The following is a 25561-nucleotide window of genomic DNA, read 5'->3' as shown; positions in this document are numbered from 1 at the left end:
CTCTCCCAGCCTGGCTCCAGAGCAGAGGGGCTCCAGCCCTGTGGCCTCCTCTGAACTTTCTCCAGCAGCTCCACATCCTTCCCCTGTTGGGGGCCCCAGAGCTGGAGGCAGCACTGCAGGTGGGGTGTGTCACAAAAGCAGAGTAGAGGGGAACGATCCCCTCCCTCAGCCTCCTGCCCACCCTGCTGGGCTGCAGCCCATGCTGTGTTTGGCTTTCTGGGCCCACTCCCACCCACTCCCTGTGCACCAGCACGGGAGGGCACACACTTGTCCTCAGCTACTGTTTGCCCACGCTCTTGATGCCAACAAGCTGCTGGAACCAACCTGACTCTGAAGCCAGAGCCCAGTGCTCTTTGGAAGACACGTGGCACACAGCACTCCAAGATCAGCTGATCAAACTGGAAATGTGGTGGTCACCAGAAGGACAAAATCTGGCAGGATGGGAAGGGAGCTGAGCCCCAGATCGTATCTGCAAGAGGAGATTTTGGGCGAGTGCTGATCATTTCTGCACCCTGGCCCACAGCAGCCAGGGAAAGCCAGTGGCCACCCAGCAGGATCTGCTCTTCCCTCCTGACAGCAGGAAGAACACTCAAAACCAAACCAATCTTCAGTTCCAGGCGTCTGATGTGTACCAAAGCCATGTGTGGTTGTGCTCCCATTGATATGCTGACACTTCATTCCTGAGTGCCTCCTCCAACCCTGTGTGACTGCCTCTCGTTGGCCTCTTCCCTGTGTTTACAGCATCACAAGCAAACGTGTAATTTTGGCTCTCTCACGTGGCACACAGCTGAATCCTGCCCACCCCTGCCGGGCCCTGCGAGCACGAGGAGCTCCCTGGGCTTTGCAGAAGCTGCATTAGGGTTTGTAGGAATAATCCCTGGGATTGCCCCTGCCTGTTGCTGCTTCAGTGCAGCAGAGGGGAGACAGGTGTTGTGAGGAGGGATTTCTCACACTGGACACTCTCAGAGGGGTTCAGATAGGTTGAAAGAGGAGATTAAAAGAAAAGCAGATGGGAAATGGACTGGAGAGGGGGGGAAATAGAGGATGGAAAAGGAAATGTGTTAATCTGAAAGTCTAATTAAACTGAGATGGGCTCAGGTCCTGTTTTCCTGATTCCTCTGAGAATTGCTACTAATGTCAAGCTTGTACTGCCCCATTTACTGGCATTTTCTCCTTTTCTCTTATGCTATCCATTATGGTATCCCAGTCAAGGAGAAGCAGAGAGGTCTGATCCTGTGCTGTGCTGTGGGGATTGTCTGCACAAACTCCCAAGGCCTTTTCCTGCATTATCTCCTATGATCACAAGTCATGGGGGTGATCTTTTTTCCAAAGAGTGACTCAGCATTTGTTCATTTTCATCCCCTCCTTCTCTCCACCAATTCATCTTTCTTTTATTTCCCAGTTGCAACCAGCCCTTCCTAAGAAGCATCTTTGCATTCTTGCTGCCCAAGTTGCCAGCTCACAATGAGCTGATTTCACAGCAGATGTGCTGAATGGTCATGGACTGGAAGAATTCTTGAGCAAAAACGATGCTAAATGGAGAAAAGGCAAAAAGAGAAAACACCCCACAGAAGGAGAGCACAGAGGGAGAGCACACCGCGAGATCCAGCGCAGAAAAGACCCCGGAATTTGGAGAAAACCTGGATTTAAATCCATCCTGCATTCCGCTGGCAGGAGCTGTTTCATAATTTACCTTGATTTGATGTCCCACTTACCCAGGCAGCATTTCCAGTTGCTTTTCATATCCCCAGCCCTGTGCAAACAGAGCCCGGGCGTTGTGCAACGCTTATGTAAGAGGTGCCAAAGGGACGCTGTGCCAAGGCTCTGCTCTTGCTCAGGTGCCACCCCGGGCTCCCTGGGACCTGCTGCTGAGGAAAACGCTGCCATCCCCACCAGTCTGCCTTGGACAAGGCGCTGCCTGAGCCCCTGGGGCACAGATCTGTTCTGGCAGTGGTTAACTGAGGCTCTGGGGTGTGTTAGTTTAGTTTTTATTGTCACTTCTGCCTTCTCGGGGTTTGCTCTTTCACTGCTTCTGCTGAATTGCGTGGGAAAGTCGAAGGGATCTAGATGTCAAATGTGTCTGAAGAGCATTGCAGGGAGATGTCTCTCTGCAGGTTACACTGCCTGGCAGGATTCCTCATCGCTGCTCTCATTTCTGTACCCTTATTCTAGGGTTAGGAGGCCTCAATTCCTTGGAAATACCAAAAAAGGATAAAACTGAATCAGCTTTTCCCTGGTCCTGAAGCTAAAACCTTCCTGACATCTTTCTGTTGTTTGATTTTTCTTTTTTTTTTTTTCCTTCCTGAAATATTTTAAGTGAAGCAGATCTTTGTTGCTTAGGAAATCCTGCTATTCCTGCAGCTCCCATTTCTCACCCCAAATTGTGCCGTGACCGCCCACATTTACATGGGCTGTGCAGCCAAAGGAATTATCTTTGCTGCTTCTGTAAACACCATTGCACACTCGGGCTGTGCTGAGGGATTTCACTGTGCAGGAGACAGAATTCCAGCAGTTAATTAAATGACTTGTTTAATCAATCACTGTGGAGGTTCTTCCTTCTGGAAGATGCTCCATAAACCAAAGGAGCTACTTAAGGATAAAATAAACATGGAGATAAAGAATCATCAGCCCAGGCCTGGTTTTACCTCGGTGGCTGCCTTTGCACCATCTGATCCTTTTCTTTCTCTTGATCAGTTTTTCCCCCAGATTGTGGTGGGGCTCCCCAGGGAATGGTCACGTTCCCAAGGCTGCCAGAGCTCCAGGACAGCTCTCAGGATTTTTGGGGTGTCTGTGCATGGCCAGGAGTTGAACTGGATGATCCTCAGGGTAATTCCTTGATTCTACAATTTAGAGGCCAGCAAGGCAGAGAGAGGATCTCTCCCAAGCCAAACTTCCCGTCCATTTCCGATCCTGTTTTCAATTTGTCCCCTCTCTCTGCACTGACAGGCAGATGGACACTATTGAAAACATCCTTCCTCACCAGCCTCCTTTTTGTTTGCAACGTGGCTTTAGTGAGCCCAAGCCAAAATCTGTGTGTGCCAAGTTTGTTTCTAGGATTTCCCCTTGAAGATACACCTCAGCCAGAAAAAAAAGCTTCCATCTCCTCTTGGCAGAACCAACCAAATCCACCTGCCTGGATGATTCAGCAGGATACTTGCAAAATGTTCCAGCCAGGTTGGTGCACCTGGAAGCAGGGGAAGCAGCCGGGTTTCCAGGCAGTGCTCTGAATTTCCCTTTTCAATGCTGTTTTTCATGGAAATGGCCACATTTTCCTGCATCCTTGTGCTGAGCAGTTGCTGTCTGGTGTCACCTCTGCCCTGCTGTGCGTGCTGCTGGGAGGGAAGGGCATCCAGCTGGTTTCCTTCCTTTGAATGCAAAGAGCACAATCAGCTGCAAAGTCTCCTGAGATGCATGGACGTGAACGGGGTGACACAAATATAATGTATAGCCACAGTGCCCCTCTTCCTTCCGTGAAAAACAAATCCTTGCACACAGGGCTGGGCTGTGACTCCTTCAATTCTCCTGCTCCTGCAAAGGACAAAAGGCTTTTTTTCTCTTCTCCTTCCCACAGCCTCTCAGCACAACCCCTGGAGAGATCCTCGGTCTATGGCAGACTGATGCTTCCTTGAGCAAGTGAATTCCCAAGCTGGACATAAGAAATATCCTGGATGTCTCCTCCTTCTCTTGCCCTTGGCTGTGTTCTCTCCATCCATCTTGCCAGGACTTCTCTTTCTTTCTGCTCTTTATTTTTTTCTAAGCATTTTTTGTACTTGTCATCACGTGCCTGCATCTGCTGCCATCCCAGTTGTCCCCCAAAGGGCCATTCCAGCAGCAAGAAACCATTCAGGATCCCACAAAATCCTCCCTATCCCTCCTATTTTGGATTCTGATAGCAGAGCAGGTGAAGCAGCACTGAAAGCTGCCAAAGGGATGCCAAGAAGCTTTAGGAGGTTCAGCATCCTGAACTGGACTCAGGGGTGGAAAATTGTCCACAGAAAGCCTGGGAATGGCTCCACTGCAGGTTCCTTCACTTGTGGCCGTGGGTGAAGCAAGTGTGTGTTCCACTGGGGAGGAAAATCAGCCTGGAAAACACAAACCACAATCTTAAAAAAAAAAAAAAAATTCAAATCATAGGGAAGGTGCTGCAGCAGTTATGAATGCCTTCCATGTGAGTTTGTTAGACTGTATAAAATTAAAGATATTTTAGTAGTCAAAAAACCCACCAGGACTGAAGTATTTTCACTGCTTTTAAAAGCACCTTTATTATCTTGCTCAGTTAGAAATTCCTGCAGCTCTGCAGCCCCCGTTACCTGGTGCTCCCTGGTGCTCCTGGGTGTCTCGTGGCTGCTCTTCCTCCTCAGGCTGCAGCACAAACAGATCACATTCTCCAAAGCCACGGAATGCCTTATGTAAAACCACTTAACATTCCTTTTAGGGCTGCGACCTGCTCACATGGAAGATGCTGCATAAAAGCACATTCCTGAACACGCTTGACCAGAAAAGCAGCGTGGTCTGGGGTGGAAAATGCAGTGTGTGCTCAGGAGCAGGGGCCTGCCAGGGCACAGGGGCCATGGCTTGCACTGAAAACTCTGCACAACTCATTAGAATCATTAATTAAATCATTAAGGTTGGAAAAGCCCTCTCAGACCACTGAGCCCAAGCCTTAACTCGGCACTGCATGGTCATCACTGACTCATGTCCCCAGGTGCCACCTTCACACTGCTCTTGTCCCCCTCCAGGGATGGTGACTCCTCCACTGCTCTGGGCAAACAATGCCTGACCACCTTTCCCTGGAGAGATTTCCCCTAATATCCAACCTCAGCCTCTCCTGGCACAATTTCAGGCAGTTTCCTCATTTTCCTCCATTTTCCTAATCATGAAATGGTGACAATAATCCAGTCCCAGTGCTGCTTTTATCTATGGACGCCTCCCAGATGTTCTTCCAGCAGGGAACCGAGCTGAGAAAGGTGAATTAAAGCTCAGAACACGAGATGGGCTCTGAGAGCTCCACTCTCCACAAGATGGGATGAGAAACTGCACCTCCAGGTGGGAAGCGAAACTTAACCCAGCAAGGACTAAGTACAGCAGCTTTTGCAGTGAATTTCAGCCCCTCAGATCTGAGAGGTGTTCTAGGAGGCCAAGCCTTAATGCACCATCTGCCACTGGAAAATGAAATGTCCTTTTTGCTGTGCTGTCATCCCATGGCTTGTCAGGAGCAGCAAGTCAGCAGAGTGAAAAGCATCAGCTGAGGAAGGGGAAAGAAAAAGGACACAAACAGCTCCCTATCGGGAGCACAGGAAGCTGATTTATGAGGGGAAAGGTAATTGCTTTGTTAAAAACTACTTGAGGAAATACAGCTCTCTAAAGGGTAAATAGTGCCTTGTTTGTTGGGGGCTCAGGAAAAGTTAGGTATTTACATTGGAAAGGACGTACAGGATGCAGAAGGCTTGGAGAGCACAAGGGGAAATGAAATGGGAATCTCTTTAAGTGAGCAGCCCTGAGCTCTCCTGGTTCTGGGAGGTGGGGCAGGTTACATTTTGCAGCCCAAACCAGCCCATAAATAAATCCCAATAAACCCAAAGGCCACTCTGCAATTCCCAGGAGTCTGCACACGATGCCTTTGAGTTTAACCCAAAGCACCACAGATCCTTATGAGGTCTGCCATGGAGCCTGTGGTCTGAAGGAAAATCTTATGCAACCCACAGCACTCTGTCAGGTACTCCTTGTGGGATTTCTAAATGTAAGAGCAAGTTCAAAGCCCAGGCTCCATTTTAAACCCAAGATCAGTGCTTGGCTACGTTGTCATTAGACTACATTGGGCCTGCCTGGGCTGTGTGGCTGCCAAAGCAGCAGAATCTGTTCTGAACTAAGCAATCCTGGACACCAGAGACTCCTACATCTGGCATCTATTTGAATTTTTTCTACCTAACTTCTGCAGATGTATTTCCTGCCCTGAGTACGTGGTAGTTTTTACGCCTAGAAAATCACACCTCCTTTCATGCTCTAATGATTCTCCTTGCAGCCAGTGCTACTGCAAATTCCAGCATTCCTCTACTCCCTATCCCCACCTTTGGGCTTCTTAAATTGTTCAGCATTCATTTCAGAGACCATGGGTGAGCTTTGCCCAGAATTTCAGCTGCTTTGCTGAAAATAATTGGGAAAGGCAGCTATAAATGCTTTCCACTTTGCAGGTTCACAGAAGCTTTTTTTGACTTATGGAGCCCAGAGAGACAAGTCCCAGCAAGTCTGAGGTAATTCTGGTGTGACTTTCATTGCACTGGTTACCCACAAAGCTAAATGCCACCTGATTAGTCCATGAGAAGGATTACACGATGTGGCTGCAAGGCTGCAATCCAGATCAGTCCTACATCCTCCACATCTTCCTCCTCCTTTTCCTTCTCGAGTCTCTCGGGAAGTATCCCAGCCTCTGGTGTGAACGATGGAAAGCTCAGCCTGGTGTTTGGTATAAGCAGATATAAGGATAGAGATATATATAAAATATAGGTGGTGTAGCCAACCTGAGGGCTTCCTTCCAGCCTCAAACCAAGGGGTACAGGCTCAAAGCCCGGTCTGTACCTGCACTTCTCCCTCCACAATGAGGAGCAGGGTCAGAAGAGGCACAAAGATGCTCCAAGGGCTGGAAATCCTCTGCTCCAGGCTGGAGAGCTGGGGGGGCTCACCTGGGGAGGAGAAGGCTCCAGGGAGAGCTCAGAGCCCCTGGCAGGGCCTGAAGGGGCTCCAGGAGAGCTGGAGACGGAGTGGGGACAAGGGAGGGAGGGACAGGACACAGGGAATGGATTTAAGCTGGGAAAGGGAAGATTTAAGTCAGATATTGGGAAGAAATTCTTGGCTATGAAGGTGAGGCCCTGGCACAGAGCAGCTGTGGCTGCCCCTGGATCCTTGGCAGTGTCTCAGGCCAGGTTGGACATAGGGGCTTGGAGAACCCTGGTCTAGTGAAAGGTGTCCCTGCAATGGCAGGGGATGGAATGGGATGGCATTTCAGCTCCCTCCCAACCAAAACCACGCTGGGATTCCATCAGCCGTCGGGCCGCGGGGCGGACAGCGCCCTGTAACAGCCCCCGGCAGCGGTTCCCGGAGCGGCGCCGGGCAGGAGCGGAGCGGGGCCGAGCCTGCAGCGGGGCTGGGCCGGGCTCGGAGCGGGGCCGGGCTCGCAGCGGGGCCGGGCTCGCAGCGGGGCCGGGCTCGCAGCGGGGCCCGCGTTGGCCGCGCCGGGGCGCTGCGGCGGCGCGGAGGCGCTGCCGGCCCGTCCCGTCCCGAGCCGAGCGAACCCGGCCCGGCTCGGCCGCGGAAGGAGAACGAGAAGGAGGAGGAGAAGGAGGAGGAGGAGGAAAAGGAGGAGGAGGCGGCGGTGGCGGTGCTCCCCCTCCGTCCGTCCCTCCCTCCCCGGCGGGACAAAGGGCTGCGGCGCGCAGGTAGGAGCCGGCCCGGCCTGGCCGCCCCGGCGGACGGGCCGCAGCGCCGGCGGCACCGGAGCTCCCTCCCCGCCCGGCCTCGCTCCCCGCCCGGCCCGGCTCTTCCTGGTTGCCCCGAGGAGCCCCGGGAGCCGCGGAGGGCGCGGCCGCCCGCCCGCCTTTGTCTGGGCCGCCCGGAGCCCCCCTGAGCCGCCGTTGCCGCCGCAGGAGCCATGGGCCGGGGGCCGCCGCGGTAGGAGCATCCCGGGGCCGGCGGGGACGCGGCGGGGCCATGGAGCCGGCGGCGCGGGCCAGCGGCGATATCCTGAGGCGGAACCCGCAGCAGGACTACGAGCTGATCCAGCGGGTGGGGAGCGGCACCTACGGCGACGTGTACAAGGTGAGCGGCGGGGGGGCGCCTCTGGCCAAGCCGGAGGATTCCCAATTGTGTCGGAACGGATTGAATGTGAGGGAGGTGAGGCCCTGGCACGGGGTGCTCAGAGAGGCTGCGGCCATCCCTGCAAGTGCCTGGGGCCGGGCTGCACCGGGCATGGAACACCCTGGGATGGTGAAAGGTGTCCCTGCACATGGCTAAGGTGTTTGGCTGAATGAGATCTTTAAGGTTCCTTCCAACCCAGACCATCCTGGGATTCTGTGCTTGCAGCACCACAGACGGTTCTCTCTCCGCTGCCCTTCTTGGAGGTTTTATTGGTGAATATCTCAGGCGATTCTTCCTTCCCACGTTACTGCCCCAGGAGGTAGAGGATATCTCTTGGCTGTACCTGTTTGCAGAACGCATCCAGTTAAAGCACCTGATTAAAAGGGTGCCACTTTATCCCCGAGGTTAATAATAGCCCGTGAAAGGCAGAAGCAGATTAAAGCTCTTCAGAAGCTGGAACGGAGCTGCAGCACGAGGTAGAGTTAGTGCAGCACACGGCAAGTAGATGCTCTTGGAATGGTGCATACAAAAAGTGACCCTGTCCATGGCAGAGAGTTGGAACTGGGTGATCTTTTAGGTCCCTTCCAAGCCAAACCATTCTGGGATTCTGTAATTCATATTATTGCTCACATCAGCAGAACCACAGGTGTGGGGGACAGGAGGTGCAGGCAGTGGTGTGTTCTTCTCGTAGGAGCCCTGTCCTCATCCTTCAGGGATGTTCCTCACACCTCAGGGATGTTCCTCACACCTCAGGGATGCTCAGCAGCTTTTAGGGCTGGGTGAATTATAAGGAAAGCCTCAAAGTTTTCAACCTGTGCGTGTTCAGCTGCACGGGGAGGGAGGGAGGGAGCTGTGGGATGTTTTCCTTTGTAGTGCTGTTGAGTGTGTTTAAAATAGACCTGACACAGCCAAGCGTGCAAGGGAAGGTGTGTTGCTGTGCCACATGAAAGGCAGCAGTAATTGCTCCTGCTGGGGGAGGGCTCTTTGCTAATGTTCAAATTGAAGTTTTATGGATGGATCCTGTTCCCACCACCCCTTTGAAATGGTTACTTATGACCTCAGGGAGTTATTTTTAAAAGTTTTCATGGTGCATATTTACCTTCCTCTTTTGTTTTTTTTTTAATCCTATAGTGCCGTGCACAGATCAGTCAGCTTCTTTCCTAGGGATTCTAGCACTAAATCCTTTAAAAGAACATTTCAGCTGTCATAAATCTGGAACTCTGCCTACCTTGAGCTGCTTTGTTTGTGTGTGCCTGCCCAGTGCAGGGCAGCGTGACAAGAAATAACCAGGCAGCACGACAAGAAATAACTAGTTGCATTGCAGGGAAGTGTTTTGTTTTTTTTTTGTGTCATCTCTTTATGTGGAAAAAGAAATATTCTGCTTCTCATTATCCTGGTAATTAGTGGAGAGCTGTGCTGACATGTCATCCAGCTTCCGCTTCCGGAGCCGGGCTGGATGCAGGCTCTGCTGCTGCCGTGTAAACACATCCATCCCCTGGAAACGCAGAAACCGCAGCCCTCTGCCCCCTGCTCCTCCTCTCCTGCCTCCTGGAAAATCCTCCCGAAACGCCTGCAGATAAGGAGCAAACCCAAACTTGCTCCTCGTGCAGCCTGGCAAACTCCATCCAGTCCAGGTTCTTGGCAGCAGTTTCTGAGTCCGAACCGAGTATAAAGTTAATGAGTTTAAAGGAGTTTGAGAGGCTGCGTTTGTTTCTAGGTCATTGGTTTGCTCTTTGTTTTGGTGAAGGCCTGCAGCAGGAGCTGTATCGAGGGAATACTGATTCAGATGGCGCTGCCTCTTATGACAAATATGCACAGCAAACTTATATTTTAGAGTCATTGATGTTGTGATAATTTTAAAAGCGAGGTAAACCTTTTTTTCTCAGCCCCTGGTGAGTCTCAGTGCAGATGGCACATCTTGGCTGTCGCAAGTGTTTATAAAATGAATTTATTAGTGAATATCCAAGTGTTTTTTATGTTGCAGAGCTCGGGAAGGGTTTGCTGGAGAGGGCTCTTAAATTAAAATGGAATTTTCCCCTCACCTCTTCAAGTGGTTTCTCTGCTCCTTCGCTAATAGTGAGTCACCAGCGTCTCCAGCACAGTTGTTTTTGGGATGTCTAAGCCAGGCAGCCTCTCTGATTGTGGGACATCTGCCTCTTCCTCTGATGCTTTTTGGTGCTTGTGGTTAATGCTTTAAATTCCTCTTGGGGCATTTGGTAGCTTTTAGAGTAATTGGCTCTTTTTTGGATGGTGAAGGTGGAGGTTAAGCAAATATTTATCTTCACTATTAGGTTACGGAAGAATATTTAAAGGCTTTTCCAAAAATTCTCCTGCCCACTTTGCTTTTCATTACTACCATGAAAGCTTTAAACAGAGTGCTTTTTTTTTAGTTTTCTTAGTGTTTGTGGGGTTTATTTCTCTTGTCTGTCACATGGCACACAATGGCTGATTGTAGGATTGCTCCTAAGTGCTGGATTGTTGATGTTGTTTTAATATCTTTTTTCCCCAAAATGCATTTCAGGGCTGGGGAGAAACCATCTGTAAATAAACTCTTGTCTATTCACAGCCTGTGTAAATAGATCCAAGTTTGTGTCTAGCAGTCTTGGAAGTAATTTCCATTACAATCCTGGCTTGTTAGTTGTCTCAATGGTGCTGGGAAAGCTTTTTTTTTTCCTTTTTAATAGAATATATTAGTATTAAACCATTGGAATCATTTATCCCTCACAGCATTGCACCAAAATATCTTGAATTATTGACTCGTAGAAAAGGTTGTAATAACAAAGATGAGAACTGAAACTTAATAATTTGCTGTTTAAAAACTAATATTTTAATGTCTCCAGTGTCACTCTAAACTGGCTTTCCTGGAAAGGTCTTCTCACCATGGTCATAAAAATTAAAATCTCAAGGCAGTGTTTAAAAATGACATCAATTTGTTCTGTTTGCATTCAGAAATTCTGAAAGGCATCTGTTCCGTGCTGAAATAGTTGTTATGTGTGGTTAATGAAGAAACACATATTTGACTGGGGTCTTGGAGCAGAAAATTGAAAGAAGCTGCTGGAGGCTGTAAATGGAATGTCACCCTCGGCAGTGGGAAGTGGCTGGTCAGATCCCATCCCAGGTGAATTCCCAGAGTGGTCAGGTTTCCCAGGATGGGTTCTCACCCCACCATGACCCTGCAGCTTCTCAGCAGGGCTTTGTGGCCCTCATTTGTGTAAGGCTGGCTTGGTACCAAGGTCACACCACCAGCTGCATCATCACCAGCTCCTGCACTCTGTGGTATTTTCTGGAAGCATTTGGAATAGCAGGAGACTGGGCTGTTTTGCTGAACTTGTGGAATTTGGTTGCATCACAACATTGCTTGTGTGTAATTGTGGATCTTGGTGTCCTCAGGAGACTTTGGAAAACAGGACTTGAATTCAGGGGATCATTTCCTGCTGCTCGTCCTTCCTGGGATTCCTGTGTGGAGTTGTTATTGGGGTGTTTATAATGGCTCTGAAGAGGTTTGCTGGAGAGATTTAGGGGGAATATTCAAGTGTCTAAACCAGGTTGGGTGAGTTTGGAGCAGCCTGGGATGGTGGAAGTGTCCATGGCAGGGCTGGGATGGGATTTAGGATCCCTCCCACCCCAAACCCTTCCCAGGGCTCAGCTTTTTGTGTTTTTCATTCCAAGTGCCCCAAAGAGAGTTCTGACTGCTCCCTGCTGTGCAGAGGGGAACAAAGGGGTGCTTGATGTGTCTGGGTGTAAATCCATCCTTGTTGGAGGCCGTTGTTTGGCGCTGAGCTGGGATGAACAGGGCATGTCTGTGCTCCCCGATGATCAAACATGACCTTGTGCAGCAATTCTAAAGCTGGCTTGTTTGGGCTTCTCCAAGCAGGATTGTGAGCAGTGCCACAGTGCCTTTCTTGAAATGTAAGCACAAGGGACAAGGAATGCACCAAATTCATGGCAGAAACTGCCTGTAAACAAGGGGCATGTTTTTATTGAATAGCATCATATTTTATTGCATTATATTCATCATGAAGATTTCATTCTTTCTGGAGTCACCTGCTCAGTCTCTCTTCTCTTGAGATTATTGTCATTATTTTTTAATCTCTTGCACCAAATAAAAGCATCAACTTAGCAGAAACCTGCAGTGTTTTGCTGCTGGAAAACAGTGAGCAATGAAATTGGATTGTGGCACACACAGACTTTTTGCTCGAATTCAATTTAAAACAAACAACAAAAAGATTTGTTTTCCTTTCGTTGTGTTTTCTTTTTTTCAAGGTTGCCATGAAAGTGTGACTCTGTCCAGTTTGAATCAGGTTTCAGCTCTGCTTGTGTGGTCACTGCCTTGTTGTCAGAGCTCTGGATTCTCATTGTTGGTGCAGCCAAAGGCTGCTGAGAACCTGGGTTTGATGTTTAGAAAACAATTCTCAATGTCATTCTAATCTCTCAGATAATGAAAATTTATCAGTTTTTTATCAGTGTTTTACTGCTTAAGTCAACAGGTTAAGAACAGAGTATTAAAGCTTTTTTTTGATACCAGAGAACAGTTATGGCTGTGACAGCTTTTAATCTCATATTCCCAACTTTCATACCAGCATGTTTTGGCAGCTGCAGACCAATTGGATTTGGCCATCCCTGACTCAGCACCCTGTCCCTGGTGAATTTCTGTTGCTTCCCATAGAAATGACCATAACACATCTGTCATGTGGGGATTCCACTCCTGCCCTGCAGATCAAAGCCTTCTGCTCAGCAGTGTTTGCTGTAGCCATGCTGAACTCTGTGTGCTCTTTTTTTCCATGGAAATGCTCTTTGGAATGACATCAAACCAGGGCTCTTGAGTCTTTCTCTTTCTCCCTCTTCTGGGGAATGGCATGCTTTTCTTTTAGGATGCAGTCAGTAGGATTTCTGCTTTGAGAACTGAGATGTTCTGTGGCTTGTTGACACCCTCTGTGAGGATGTTCAGCAGTGGAAGGTGAAACTTTGGGTTTCCATTTGAAATGTTTGTAATAGGTTTTCTTATTAAGGATTTGGCCTTTGATGTGGGATGTTCCAAGCTGTTTGGCTTTAAATATTATATCCTGTCACTCATGTTTCTGTTTAGCAGGAGCTGTAGTGACAGGACAAGGAGTAATGGGTTCAGAGTGAAAGAAGGGAAATTAAGGTTGGATATTAGGATTAAATTCTTGGCTGTGGGGGTGGTGAGGGCCTGGCACAGGGTGCCCAGAGCAGCTGTGGCTGCCCCTGCAGTGCCCAAGGCCAGGTTGGACAGGGCTTGGAGCACCCTGGGACAGTGGAAGGTGTCCCTGCCATGGCAAGGATGGAACTGGATGATTTTTAATGCCCCTTCCAACCCAAACAATTCTGGAATTCTTGCTGTTAATGGGAAGTTACATGGTGGGAGTGGTGCTTCCCCTGTAGTTGTTTCTCCCTGGCTCTTTCTTTGATACAGTAGGAGTCCTGGTAAAATCTATGTATTGTAGAAGTGGCCTTGCCCCAGTCCGAGTTGTTCTGGATGGGCTGCAGCTGTGATGTCCTTCATTGGTGGCAGCTGTGGCCAGTGAGGATAACTGGGATAAAAGGGGGTGGGCTGGCTGGTCAGGGGGAGCCTTGGAGGAGCCCTGATGGAGAAGCAGGAACAACACTGCTGTGAAGGGCTGCGTGTGAGGAAACCACCCAGAAGGTGTGGGACTCTAGAAATATGAAATACAACAAGATAACAACACTTTGAGGAGCCAGGCACTCTCCAAAATCTTAAAAATAGAGGAGGTGGTGGGGCCCCCATCCCTGGGTGTGTTTAACAAAGCCTGGATGTGGCGCTGGGTGCCAGGGCTGGGTTGGACTCTGTGATCCTGGAGGTCTCTTCCAGCCCAGTGATTCTGTGAGTTCTATGAATAAAATATAATTTCTTCTCAATGTGAGATATCCATTAAGAGGAAGAGGAAGCAAACAGTGCAGGTCACACAGCACCCACCCCCTACAGCAGAGACCTGAGAGGGAGGAACAGATGAAAGCTGAGAGCATTTGCTGCCAGGATCTCCTTCCTTCCTCTCTGTCTCCAGAAGATGCAGTGGTTGGGTTCATTGCCAGCCTTTGGATACCCTGGAAAGGCTCCAGGGTTTCTGGGCTGATGCTGAGCCCCAGTTCTGTCAGAGGTGTGTGCTGGGAGCTCACAGATCATCCCTGTGTGAGGGAGCAGCTCTTCCTGTCAGCAGCGAGGCCGTGACGGAGTTTGGCAGCACGTCCTGCTGACACCAGCAGCTGTCCCTGCTCATTGCAGCTGGAAAAACAGCCTTCCTGCCACCCTGAGCTGGGCTTGGCACCTGCTGGGAGGGAAGGGCAGAGCAGCAGTGCAGAGGGGGGCATATGTGGCCCGAAGTTTAGAGTCCGACTAGCTGAGGGCGAAAGGCCGACGCCCCTCTGCAATTCCTGGCCAGCGCCCTTCGGCGTCTGAGGGCCTCGGGCTGTGCTGGCTGCGGACTGGCTCACACCGCTGTGATTGGGGAGGAACGGAGCTGACCATTTCCCGGGGGTTAAACATCGGTTTATTGAAGGTGTTGCGGGATCCAAACACGGGGAAACCAACCGGGAAAAAGTTTTTCCATAGGGGGTGAAACAGGATTATAAAGGAGGGGGGTGGGTACAGGCGGAACCAATCGGGAAAGGTGAGGGGATGAACTTCACAGAACTGACACTCCATGGAGACCAATAATCAAAAGGTAAAGGAGGTGTCCTGGGACCCCAGCCAGCCACCATCTCCAGAGAGGAGAAGGTTCTCGAAACCTGGGAGGAGAAAGGGGGTGATTGACTGGGCCCAGGGAGGAAACAACTTTCACTTATAAGGGAAACCAGGGGAGGAGCAATTACATATCGGCAACTATGAATAGCGGTTACCATAGCAACTTAGCTGACAGGCTAGCAGTGGCGGGAAAAACTGGGGGAACGAAACCATTTTACACATAATAGGGGAGAACAATACATAAATTGGGGGAATAACACAAGAAACTTAACAACACACTACAACACAGCAGCAGACCGAGCTGGGTTGTTCTGCAGCTCAAGGCAATCTCTGTGCCTGGGGGTTGAGGCTGCCAAGGCTTTTCACAAGGATGGGCAGCGATAAGATAAAAGGGAATGGCTTCAGAGGGCAGGGTTAGATGGGATATTGGGATTAAGTTCTTGGCTGGGATGGTGGCAGGCCCTGGCACAGGGTGCCCAGAGAAGCTGTGGCTGCCCCTGGATCCCTGCTGGACCAGGGCTGGATGGGGCTGGGAGCAAGCTGAGACAGTGGAAGGTGTCCCTGCCATGGCAGGGGGTGCAATTCCTTCCTAAATTCCCTCCCGTCCCAAACCATTCCGGGACTTTCTCACATTTTGCCATTTCACTGAGTATTCAGATTTTAGATTTTTCCAAAGAAGCCAGAAGAATTCTTTCCCAGTTTCTGAAGGATTTCTAGCAGCAAAACACTCAGCAGGGTTTGGTGGACGCGGCCACCTTGGATTTGGGGAGTTATGCTGCTCCCTAACCCATTCTGGATTTCCAATAAAAAAATCACATATGGAGGCTGGATAAACTCTTCCTTCCTAGATGCACAAAAATTCATGAGTTTGGCACAGAGAGATTTCTGTTCTCCTCAGCTTTCAAATTCTTTCACCCAAGTGCTGCAGTGATTCATTTCATCCAGCACAGTGGGTAGATAATGTCTGCAAGCTCCTCCTCAGCCAAAATTCACCTTTTTCCATGATGGATGGAAAACTGTGAGGAGAAGCTGCAGCTTCACCTTGTCTTTGAAGCTCTTGAGTGAAAGAGCACATGGGAGGCTGAGCCACAAAATTATTTCCAGGTTGTCCTGTTCCAACACTTTTCCTAATCCTTTTGTGTTCCTCTACGTGTTTCCACTGACTTTATTCTCCTAAAAATAGCAAAAATATTGTACAGATACAGTCATGGATACCCTCAGAGCAAACAGTCCTGGTGTCCAAAACTGCTGGGTTTATTGATCCTTCAAAATGGCATCTTTAGTGCCAGATTTAATATCTTGGCACATTGGGATTACTCCTCCCCCAAGTGTATTTTTGTGTCTCCTGCATGAATGTCATGTCTAGGAGATTCATGTTTTCATAGGGATGAGGAAGATTTGGCTGGAGAAAGAATGTCTGCAAAAAAAGAAAAGCTGAATGAACCATATTTTCAGCTCAGTGGGAAAAAGCTGGATTTGTAGCGTGTCTGAAATGTGAATTTTGAGATGTTCCAGAAAGCCAAGTGCTGTTTTTTCTTCTGAGTGAAGAGGTTATTGCAGGGGGACTCTCTTGTCTTGTTGATAAGAAATCATTCTTAAGGGTTTTTTTAAATAGCTTTGTCTTGTGCAGCATTAAAGGCATAACTTCTTACATTTGAGGGGATGATCCACCCCAAAAAGCTGTATTTGTGATTATTCACCCCAAAAATCCCAGTATTTGTGATGATGCACCCCCCAAAAAAAAGCAGTATTTGTGATTATTCAACCCAAAAAGCTCTACTTGTAAGGAACCACCCCAAAAAGCTGAGTTGGTGGTTATTCACCCCAAAAAGCTCTATTTGCGAGGATCCACCCCAAAAAAGCAGCATTTGTGATTATTCACCCCAAAAAGCTGCATTTGTGCTTATTCACCCCAAAAAACCCAGTATTTGTGATGATGCACCCCAAAAAGCTGTATTTGTGAGGATCCACCCTATAAAGGCTGCATTTGTAATTATTCATCCCAAAAAGCTGCATTTGTGATTATTCAACCCAAAAAACTGTATTTGTGATTATTCACCCCAGAAAAGCAGTATTTGTGATGATCCACCCCAAAAAAGCTGCATTTTGGCCCTGTTCTCAGCAGTGTGAGTGATTTTTTGCTGATCATTGCTGTTGAAGCAATAAAGAATTAAATTTATGTGCCTTAACTTGCTGTTTAATGTACAGACATGCAAGATCAGAGCTGAATTACAAACACCAGGCTCCCAAAAAATGTTTGGGGGATTCAGTCATTAATCCCAAGGGAAGATAAATGGTGAAGTCTCTTGTACAGGATGTAAAAGAATAAAGATGGGGCAATACCATCTTTTATGGATGTATTTTGTCTTGATGGAGCTAAAAGAATGAATATTTGACAGAAGCAGTGCCTGAGGGGTGCCCATTGCTCTCAGGGATGGAACAGCTTCAGGTATTGGTGTTTTATTTATGAGGGGATGGGAAACAACAGCAGCTGAAATTTTGAAGCATTTGGTGTGCAGTGAGTAAAGGGAGAGAATTTGATGTTTTCCTTGTAAATATTCACAGCCCTGACCCCAGCCAGTCCCCAGGATGAGCAGCTTCAGATAAAACCATTTTGTTTTCTCTGGCATGTGTATGATTAAACTTAAAGCACTGGTTGAGCTCTCATCTCTGCTTCTTGGTTGATTATGAAGAGGTAGAACTAACTTCTGGATTAACACAGAGCCTTCTAAACTCTGTCAGACAGTTCCTGTCCTGAATCTTGTTTTGAAATTTGGCTCACGGTGTCAAACAGGACAGAGGGATTTCTGGAGATGGAGAAGGGGAAGGAAGGAAGGAGATGGAGATGGAGAAGGGAAGGAAGGAGATGGAGAAGGAAGGAAGGAGATGGAGAAGGAAGGAAGGAGATGGAGAAGGAAGGAAGGAGATGGAGATGGGGAAGGAAGGAGATGGAGAAGGGGAAGGAAGGAGATGGAGAAGGAAGGAAGGAGATGGAGAAGGGGAAGGAAGGAAGGAAGGAAGGAGATGGAGAAGGAAGGAAGGAGATCTCCATTTTTGGTTCCATGGTCCATCAGGCCTGCCCAGGGCACGTGAACATGGATTTTTCCTTTTTCTCATTGAGTGGGTGTTGAAGTTTGTGTAGATCTGCAGTGGGATGTCTGGAGCACAGCCTGACTGTGCCTTTGCTCCATGGCAGCATCCTGTGAGATTCCCCATCCCTGGAGCGTCCAGGGCCAGGTTTTTTTTGGAGCAGCCTTGCAGGGAGGTCCCAGCTCCCAGCACCAGGTGCAGTTTGGTGACCCAGCCCAAACCAAGCCTTGGCTTTTGACAGAACTTTCCCTGCGAGCTTTGCTGTGCTCCCCCGGGGGAGCTGGGGCAGTGTGGGGCAGCCGGGCTGTGCAGTGTTGTGGTGTGTTGCAATGTCCTGTTTTAAACTTCCGGTCCCTTCCCAGGTGTGCCTATCCCTTCTCCCTTCCCCCTCGCCCCTCGCTGAGTGTGCCCTGTCAATCAGGCTGACATACCAGCAAGGCGTCGTGTGGTTGGTCCCTCAGGCCTGGGGGACATTGGCCCGTATAGGTGTCCCCAGTCCCTTGAGACCCTGCCCCTTCACCTGGTTGGTGGCTCACCTGTCCGGAGCTTAAAAGGTTAATGAGACCATGCGGCCTCCATTCTGTTGGAGGAATTGCCCCGGCTCAGACCTCTGTACCCATGGAATAAACATCTGGATATAACCCTCCAGCAGAATCCACTCCTTTCTTCTCTTCACCATCGCCAGAAGCTCTCTCTCCTGAGGTAAACGGAGTCCTGACAAGCCTGGACTCGCTCTGTGCCCTGCTGCACTCTCCAGCAGCCAAGGTATCTCAGGGGTAAAACACCACAGTGCTGCCTTTGGCCCAGCAGCGAGGGTCAGACTGGCCCAGGCACCATCTAACTGGTTATACTGGGATCTTATTCCAATAGTGCAGAGCCTGCAGCTCCGTGTGCTCGGGCTCTGCCCAGCCCATCCCTGCTCTGGCTGCCTGGGGCAGGCTGGGCCCTGGGGAATGCGCTCAGCTGCTGCACGGACACTGAAACTTCCATAGACACTGCTGGGTTCTGAAACCTTAAACTACAAGTGTCTACTATGTGATTTTTAAAACTAATTTTTATATCATTTTTATTCTTTTATATATTTTATTTTCATATATTTTTATATATTTTTATTTTTTAATTTATTTTATTATCTATTTTATTATTTGATTGTTCTATTATTATTTAATTATTACAATGTTCTATTATATATTTACATAATATTTATATATATATTTTATATATTTATTTTTTATGTATTTATTTATAAACTTAATATATTTTATATATTTATATCTATTTATTGTAGTATATATAATTTTATATATTTAATATATTTACTTAATATATTTATATATGTATATTAATTATTACATTATCATATTACTTTATATATTTCTCTATTATTTATATACAATATACTCTTATTTATAAATTTGATATCTTATATATTTTATAAATTTATATATATTTATTGTAGTATGTATAATTTTATATATTTCATATATATATGTATATTATTATTACATTATTATATTACTTTATATATTTCTCTATTATTTATATACAATATACTCTTATTTATAAATTTGATATCTTATATATTTTATAAATTTATATATATTTATTGTAGTATGTATAATTTTATATATTTCATATATTTATATATGTATATTATTACATTATTAGATTATTTATTTATTATTTATATACAGTATTCTTACTTATAAATTTGAAATCTTATATATTTTATATATTTATATAAAAGTTTATATAATTTTATATATTTAATATATTTTTATATATGTATATTAATTATTACATTATTATATTACTTTATATATTTCTCTATTATTTATATACAATATATTCTTATTTACGAATTTGATATCTTATATATTTTATATATTTATATATATTTATTGTAGTATGTATAATTTTATATATTTCATATATATATGTATATTATTATTACATTATTATATTACTTTATATATTTCTCTATTATTTATATACAATTATTCTTATTTATAAATTTGATATCTTATATATTTTATATATTTATATACAATTTAATATATATAATTTTATATATTTATGGAGGGGTGGCCTTGGGGGCTCCCCACGTGTTGGAATTCTCAGAACTTGGGGCCTGTGAACCAAAATTTAGAATTAAACACAAGATTTGTTCTTAGAAAAACTTCCAAACCAAAGTACTAAAAGGAAGAATATAGATTTATAGTTTGAAACAGAAACATGTTAAATTAAGTTTAAATTTTTAGAATTTAAGATATAAAAAATGAAAGTAGTTAGGCAAACAAGGAGTTCAGAATACAGTACTATAAGTTTGTGTGTCATAATATGATTGACTAAGGAAACTTACACTACACTACAAATTTAAAATTTTCATTTTAAATCCATAAAATGAAATATTAAAAGATTAAATCAAAACATAAATACCCTTATTAACAGTGTTTTATTAATCAATAAATCCTTAAAAAATATTATAACTAGGAATCTTACAACCTTCTGAGCCATGCTATAAAGATGTAAACCAACCTCACCCTTCCTATGCAGAAAATAAGAAAATAAACCACATCATCATAACCAACTCAGAAATCCCATCTTGAACTCCTTCAAAATTCCTTCCAAAATCCCCATACCCAGGGATGCAGCAAATGGGAATTTAAAACCCTGCAGAAACACAATAAAGAAAATAAAATCTATGTAGACAAGAGAAATGATGCAAGATGGAAAATGTTCTCCAGCGTGTGAAAATTTAAAAATTAAAAAAAAATTCTTTTAAAATTCCATTGAAATCATCAGGCCAAATTTACCAGAATTTTCTAATTATTTAATAGCACATTTTACTTGAGCAGCCCAGTTTTGGTTCATCTTTCAAAGCAGAGTGAGGAAGTCTCTGGCCAAGTGCTTGAAATCAGGTGACCGAAGTGAAACTGGGGCTCCATCACTGTGCATGAAATTGCAGAAAAATATTCTGATTTTCATGCGACATCTTGACAGGGTCTTGCTTCCAGGTGACATCATTTGCATGAGTTAATTGCTTAAAATTAACAAAAAAATAATAATAAAAAAAATCAGAGCAATTTTTTTTTCCTCCGTTCTGGCTAAAAATAAAGTGAGAGGATGAGATAAGTGAAAATCGTGCAAGTTATCATCTGCAATGAAATGGCAGCAGATTTCCTCTCTGCTTCATCAGCACAAGTGCAAAACACATTTTATCTGTAACCTTTCTCATGTACCAGCACATTCAGAACTTCCATTTTTCCTCACCAAAAACCACTGAAATGTCATTGCTGTTTATCCCAAAAGAATTCCAGGTTCTGATTTTTTTTTTCTCCTGCATTGGGAATATTGCTGATCGCTATTTCATCCCTATAAAATGAAGACTGGAAATAAATTCTGGGGTTTATTTTAGTACAAACAGCTGCCCCAGTATCAAAATCTCACCCATCTCCCACCCCAAGAGGTGACAATTGATCCACTCCAGATGCAAACCAAAGCTCAATTGTAGAACAGAAAAAGAATCTTCCAACTCCTATTTTTAGCTAATTTTCCTTTAACTTCTTCAATTACACAACTTCTTCATTAATTCTGTTCTGGTCACTGGTTTATTTAACAATAAAGAGCAAAACACTGATCTCTTTTCTTCATCAAGGCAAATTTATGCCTTGCTAATTTAAATTTTAACTTTAATCAATTTACTCAATTTTAAAATAATTTAATTTTAATTTTGTAATTGTGAGTTCATCTCTGAAGAACAGGAATTTTAAGGAGGTGAATACTGAACAGCTTTGGTGGAGGTCGATTTTTCTACTTAAATCTACATTTCCTACCTGAATCTCTCAAGGTTCTATCACATAAATTATGATAAAGGAAAAGGAGTTGATGTGGATTTTTGCCTTTGGTTTGGAGGGTTTGAGATAACATTGGCAATCTCAAAATTGCAAATTTTAGTAGAGGCTCCTCAGTTTTGCCTTTCTGAGGGATACATCTCACTGGGTGTTAGCTGATTTTTACAAAGAAGTAAAAAATGCCCTTTTTTTTGGTAAAGAAGTAAATAATGGTCTGAAATTCTTGAGTTTTTAATTTTTTATCTTTTCCTTCAGAAATTTGTTTTCTCCCTGCCTGGAAAGCCAGATTTTAATTTTTTTATTAGGTTTTTTTGGTTTGGTTTGGGTCTTTTTTGTTTGTTTAGTTTTTTTTTTTAGTTTTTTCTTATTTTAGTTTTTTTTTTTTGTCAGTAAAAGAAGACACATAAATATTTTCTTTCCAATATTTTGGTTGTCACATCTCTTAGCTCTTTCATCTCTAAGGAATAAATAAATTCCCCTGCAGCTGATGAAATGTATAATCTTTAATGTTACTTGGGTTTGTACTCCATAATACTGTGAGGGTTTTTTTGCTGTCATGGTCTATGCATTCAGCATAGAAACACAATAAAATTGTTCTACATTTATTCTCCCTATCTTCTGGCGAATAAATCCTTTTAAAATCCTTCTTAGTTTGTAGTTTAATGTATTTCAAGTATATTTTCTTGGTTTTTTTCTCTTTTCTTTCCCTATTTTATACCCTGGCCTGTAAAGCTGTTGGGCATCTGTTCATTTTTGAGTACATCAGCAGCTCCATGGGCATTCTTTGATTTTCATGGTCTTATGTTCAAAAATGTTTATTATTCCCCAGGAAAGTGAGTTATTTCTAGTAGCTTTTCAAACCACTGCAATGCACACAGTTGTAACTTGAAAAATGTTCTTTTCTGGTTTGTTTTCTTCTCCAGCTGAGTCAAAATTGGGGCCTTGTAAATTTTTTTTTCCCCTCATGTGGTATTTGTTTGTATCTTTTGTGCTGCATTAGTTGCTAAATAATACTTTTGTGGTCAGGGTCTGTTTCTAGCTTTAGCTTTTCAGTTTTAGAAGGATGATGCCAAATATTTTGGAAAGCAGGATCTGCCAAGAAAATTTCATAGGAGAATAACCAACCTCTGCTGGGAAGCACAAAGCTGACTTCTTTTGTTGTTTTTTTTTTTTCCCCTCTAAATAAATGTTAAATTGTGCATTGATCTTTGCTTTATTATTGTTATCTTTATTATTGTTATCTTTATTGCCCCAGGTCTTTCAGTAATTATTACCAGGATGAGAATGAAATGTTTTTAGTGGCTACTGAACCCTCCAAAACCTCAGTGCTTACACAAATCCTCAGCTGGTTTTCTGGGGAATGAAGGGAGTTGGCCTCACATCATTAATGAGCTGTTAATCCCTTGCTGCTTGAGTTAATTGGCCTTGGGTAAGAAAGTGCCAGAAGTCTCTCAGTGAAAGGTAGATTTCCCTACCGCAGATAAACTATCTCAATTTCACCAAAATTCACTCCATTTAAGCCTTATTTGCATCATAGGGTCAGCGGTGGGTTTGGGATTCAGGTTTGGATGTGGGATTTATTGAAATCCTGGCACCTTGTGCCCGTTCCGAGTTGTGTCCTGCAGCAGGAAGTGTGGAAATGTGGGAACAGGGAGTGCCAGCTGGGAATTTTGCATCCAGCCTCGTGCTGCTGCTTGTTCTGAGGGATGAGGGCTGGCAGTGCCCATCTGGAGAGCGCCCACAAAATCAATATTTGTCCTCCTACAGTTCCCAGCTCAAAGGGATGCCTCTGTTGCAACTACAGAATAACAAACTAGTAAAATCAGCATGGAAATCTTCATTTTGGGTTCATCCCAAAAAGCTGTGACTGCTGGTTTTAAGAGACCATTCTTTTTTAGTGTCTTGAATCTACAAAATCTCTGTGCCTTCCACGACAGAGGAGTCTGGTACAGCTCTCCACCTCCAAAAATCCAGAATCTACAAAATCTCTGTGCCTTCCACTACAGAGGAGTCTGGTACAGCTCTCCACCTCCAAAAATCCAGAATCTACAAAATCTCTGTGCCTTCCACTGCAGAGGAGTCTGGTACTGCTCTCCACCTCCAAAAATCCAGCTGGAAGATTTCAGGGAGAACAATTTCCTCTGGATCTTTCTGCTTCCTAGCAGACAAACGGCCCTGAAAATCCAGAACGGTGCTCAGGTTTCTTTTTCCAGCAGCTGAGAGCAGCCAGATGTGGCCCAGGTGTGAGCACAGCTGGCGGGAGGAGTGCAGAGTCCCCATGGGCAGGGACAGCTCCGCTCTGGCAGGAAAGGCTCAGAAATTTGGGGGTTTTGGGGTGAATTAATTGTGGCCTTTCAGGACCTGAAGGAGGCAAAAAAAAAAGGATGGAGAGACTTTGAGTGAGGGCCTGGAGTGATGGGACACAGGGAATGGCTTCCCACAGGCACAGGGCAGGGCTGGGTGGGATGTTGGGAGGGAATTGTCCCTGCATCCCTGGAAGTGCCCAAGGCCAGCCTGGAGTAACCTTGGATGGTGGAAAATGGCCTTGCAGGGATGGAACTGAACAATCCTTAATGTCCCTTCCAACTCAAGCCATGCTGGGATTTTGTGATTCCGTGGCATTGGTTCTGTCTGGCACAAATCAACCATAGCATTTGCCACAGTTGTCCATTTTTTGGGTTTTTTTTTAAGCTTTCCTTCTTTGTTCCAATTACATTTTTAATCCATGCCCAGACCTTCAGAGGTGAAAGGATATTTTCAGTATCTGGTACAGAAAACCTCTCAGCACCAAGCAGGAGGGATTTATCCAGTCTCACACTCTCCTTAGGTTTTCTTGGCATGGGGCTGTGGGGAATTTTGGCTTGATTTTGCTTATTTTGTTTTATATAAAAGAGGGGTTAGAGCCCCAAACCAAGAGCTGCAGCTGTGGGGGTGGAATGTGAGGATGGAATCCATTCCTGGGAGTGTTCTGAGGGTGCTTTGGGGTGTGCTGGTTTTGGGAGAGGAACCAGCACCCTGCACTCACTCCTAAACTGGGAACCAGTGCTGGGAGCTGCTGGTCTGGGCTGGAGCCAGGGCAAGGTGGTTGTGCCCCCTGACACCAAGGTTTGATCTGCTCTGAGCAGTTCTGCCTTGCTCTGGCCTCTCTGCTTGGGTTAACCTGCACATTTTCAAGGATTATTTATTTTTTAGAGCTTTCAGAGGGTTTGGATTCTTTTGCAAAAGTTCTTTCTGAATGTACAGCACGGTGATGTCCTCTAGTGAAGGAAGGCAACTTTAAACTCACAAAGTGCAGATTAATTCTTGGTGCTGTTAATTTGGGTTTGGGTTAACCTGCAGATTTTTCAAGGATTATTTATTTTTTAGAGCTTTCAGAGATTTTGGTTCCTTTTACAAAAGTTTTCTGAATGTACAGCACTGCAGAAAACTGTGATGTCCTCTTGTGAAGGAAGGCAACTTTAAACTCACACAGTGCAGATTAACTCTTGTTCCTGTTTATTTGGGCTTGGGTTAACCTGCACATTTTCAAGGATTATTTATTTTTTAGAGCTTTTAGATTGTTTGGATTCTTTTACAAAAGTTCTTTCTGAATGTGCAGCACTGTGATGTCCTCTTGTGAAGGAAGGCAACTTTAAACTCACAAAGTGCAGATTAACTCTTGGTGCTGTTAATTTGGGCTGGGGTTAACCTGCAGATTTTCAAGATTTTGGGTTTTTTTAGAGCTTTCAGAGAGTTTGGTTTCTTTTACAAAAGTTCTTTCTGAATGTACACTGTTGTGTCCTCTTGTGAAGGAAGGCAGCTTCAGCTCACACAGTGCAGATTAACTCTTGCTGCTGTTAATTTGGGTTTGGGTTAACCTGCAGATTTTCAATATTTTTTTTTTAGAGCTTTCAGAGAGTTTGGTTCCTTTTACAAAAGTTTTCTGAATGTACAGCACTGCAGAAAACTGTGATGTCCTCTTGTGAAGGAAGGCAACTTTAAACTCACACAGTGCAGATTAACTCTTGGTGCTGTTAATTTGGGTTTGGGTTAACCTGCAGATTTT

General features: G+C 45.3%; 1 protein-coding gene across 1 annotated transcript in view; it reads left to right on the top strand.

The window, feature by feature from the left end:
* Positions 1-7308: 7308 nt before the first annotated feature.
* The window catches only part of MAP4K5 (mitogen-activated protein kinase kinase kinase kinase 5), a 73847-nt gene continuing 55594 nt past the window's right edge, over positions 7309-25561 (top strand). The window contains exon 1 of the mRNA XM_064715926.1: positions 7309-7812. Within this exon, the coding sequence (XP_064571996.1) occupies positions 7705-7812 (108 nt within the window). The 5' untranslated portion in view covers positions 7309-7704. The remainder of the gene's footprint in view (positions 7813-25561) is intronic.

Source organism: Zonotrichia leucophrys, chromosome 5 (assembly GCF_028769735.1).
Source record: "Zonotrichia leucophrys gambelii isolate GWCS_2022_RI chromosome 5, RI_Zleu_2.0, whole genome shotgun sequence".
Lineage (NCBI taxonomy): Eukaryota > Metazoa > Chordata > Aves > Passeriformes > Passerellidae > Zonotrichia > Zonotrichia leucophrys.
The sequence above is the reverse complement of the archived record's forward strand: the minus strand, read 5'-3'. Positions and strand labels throughout refer to the sequence as shown.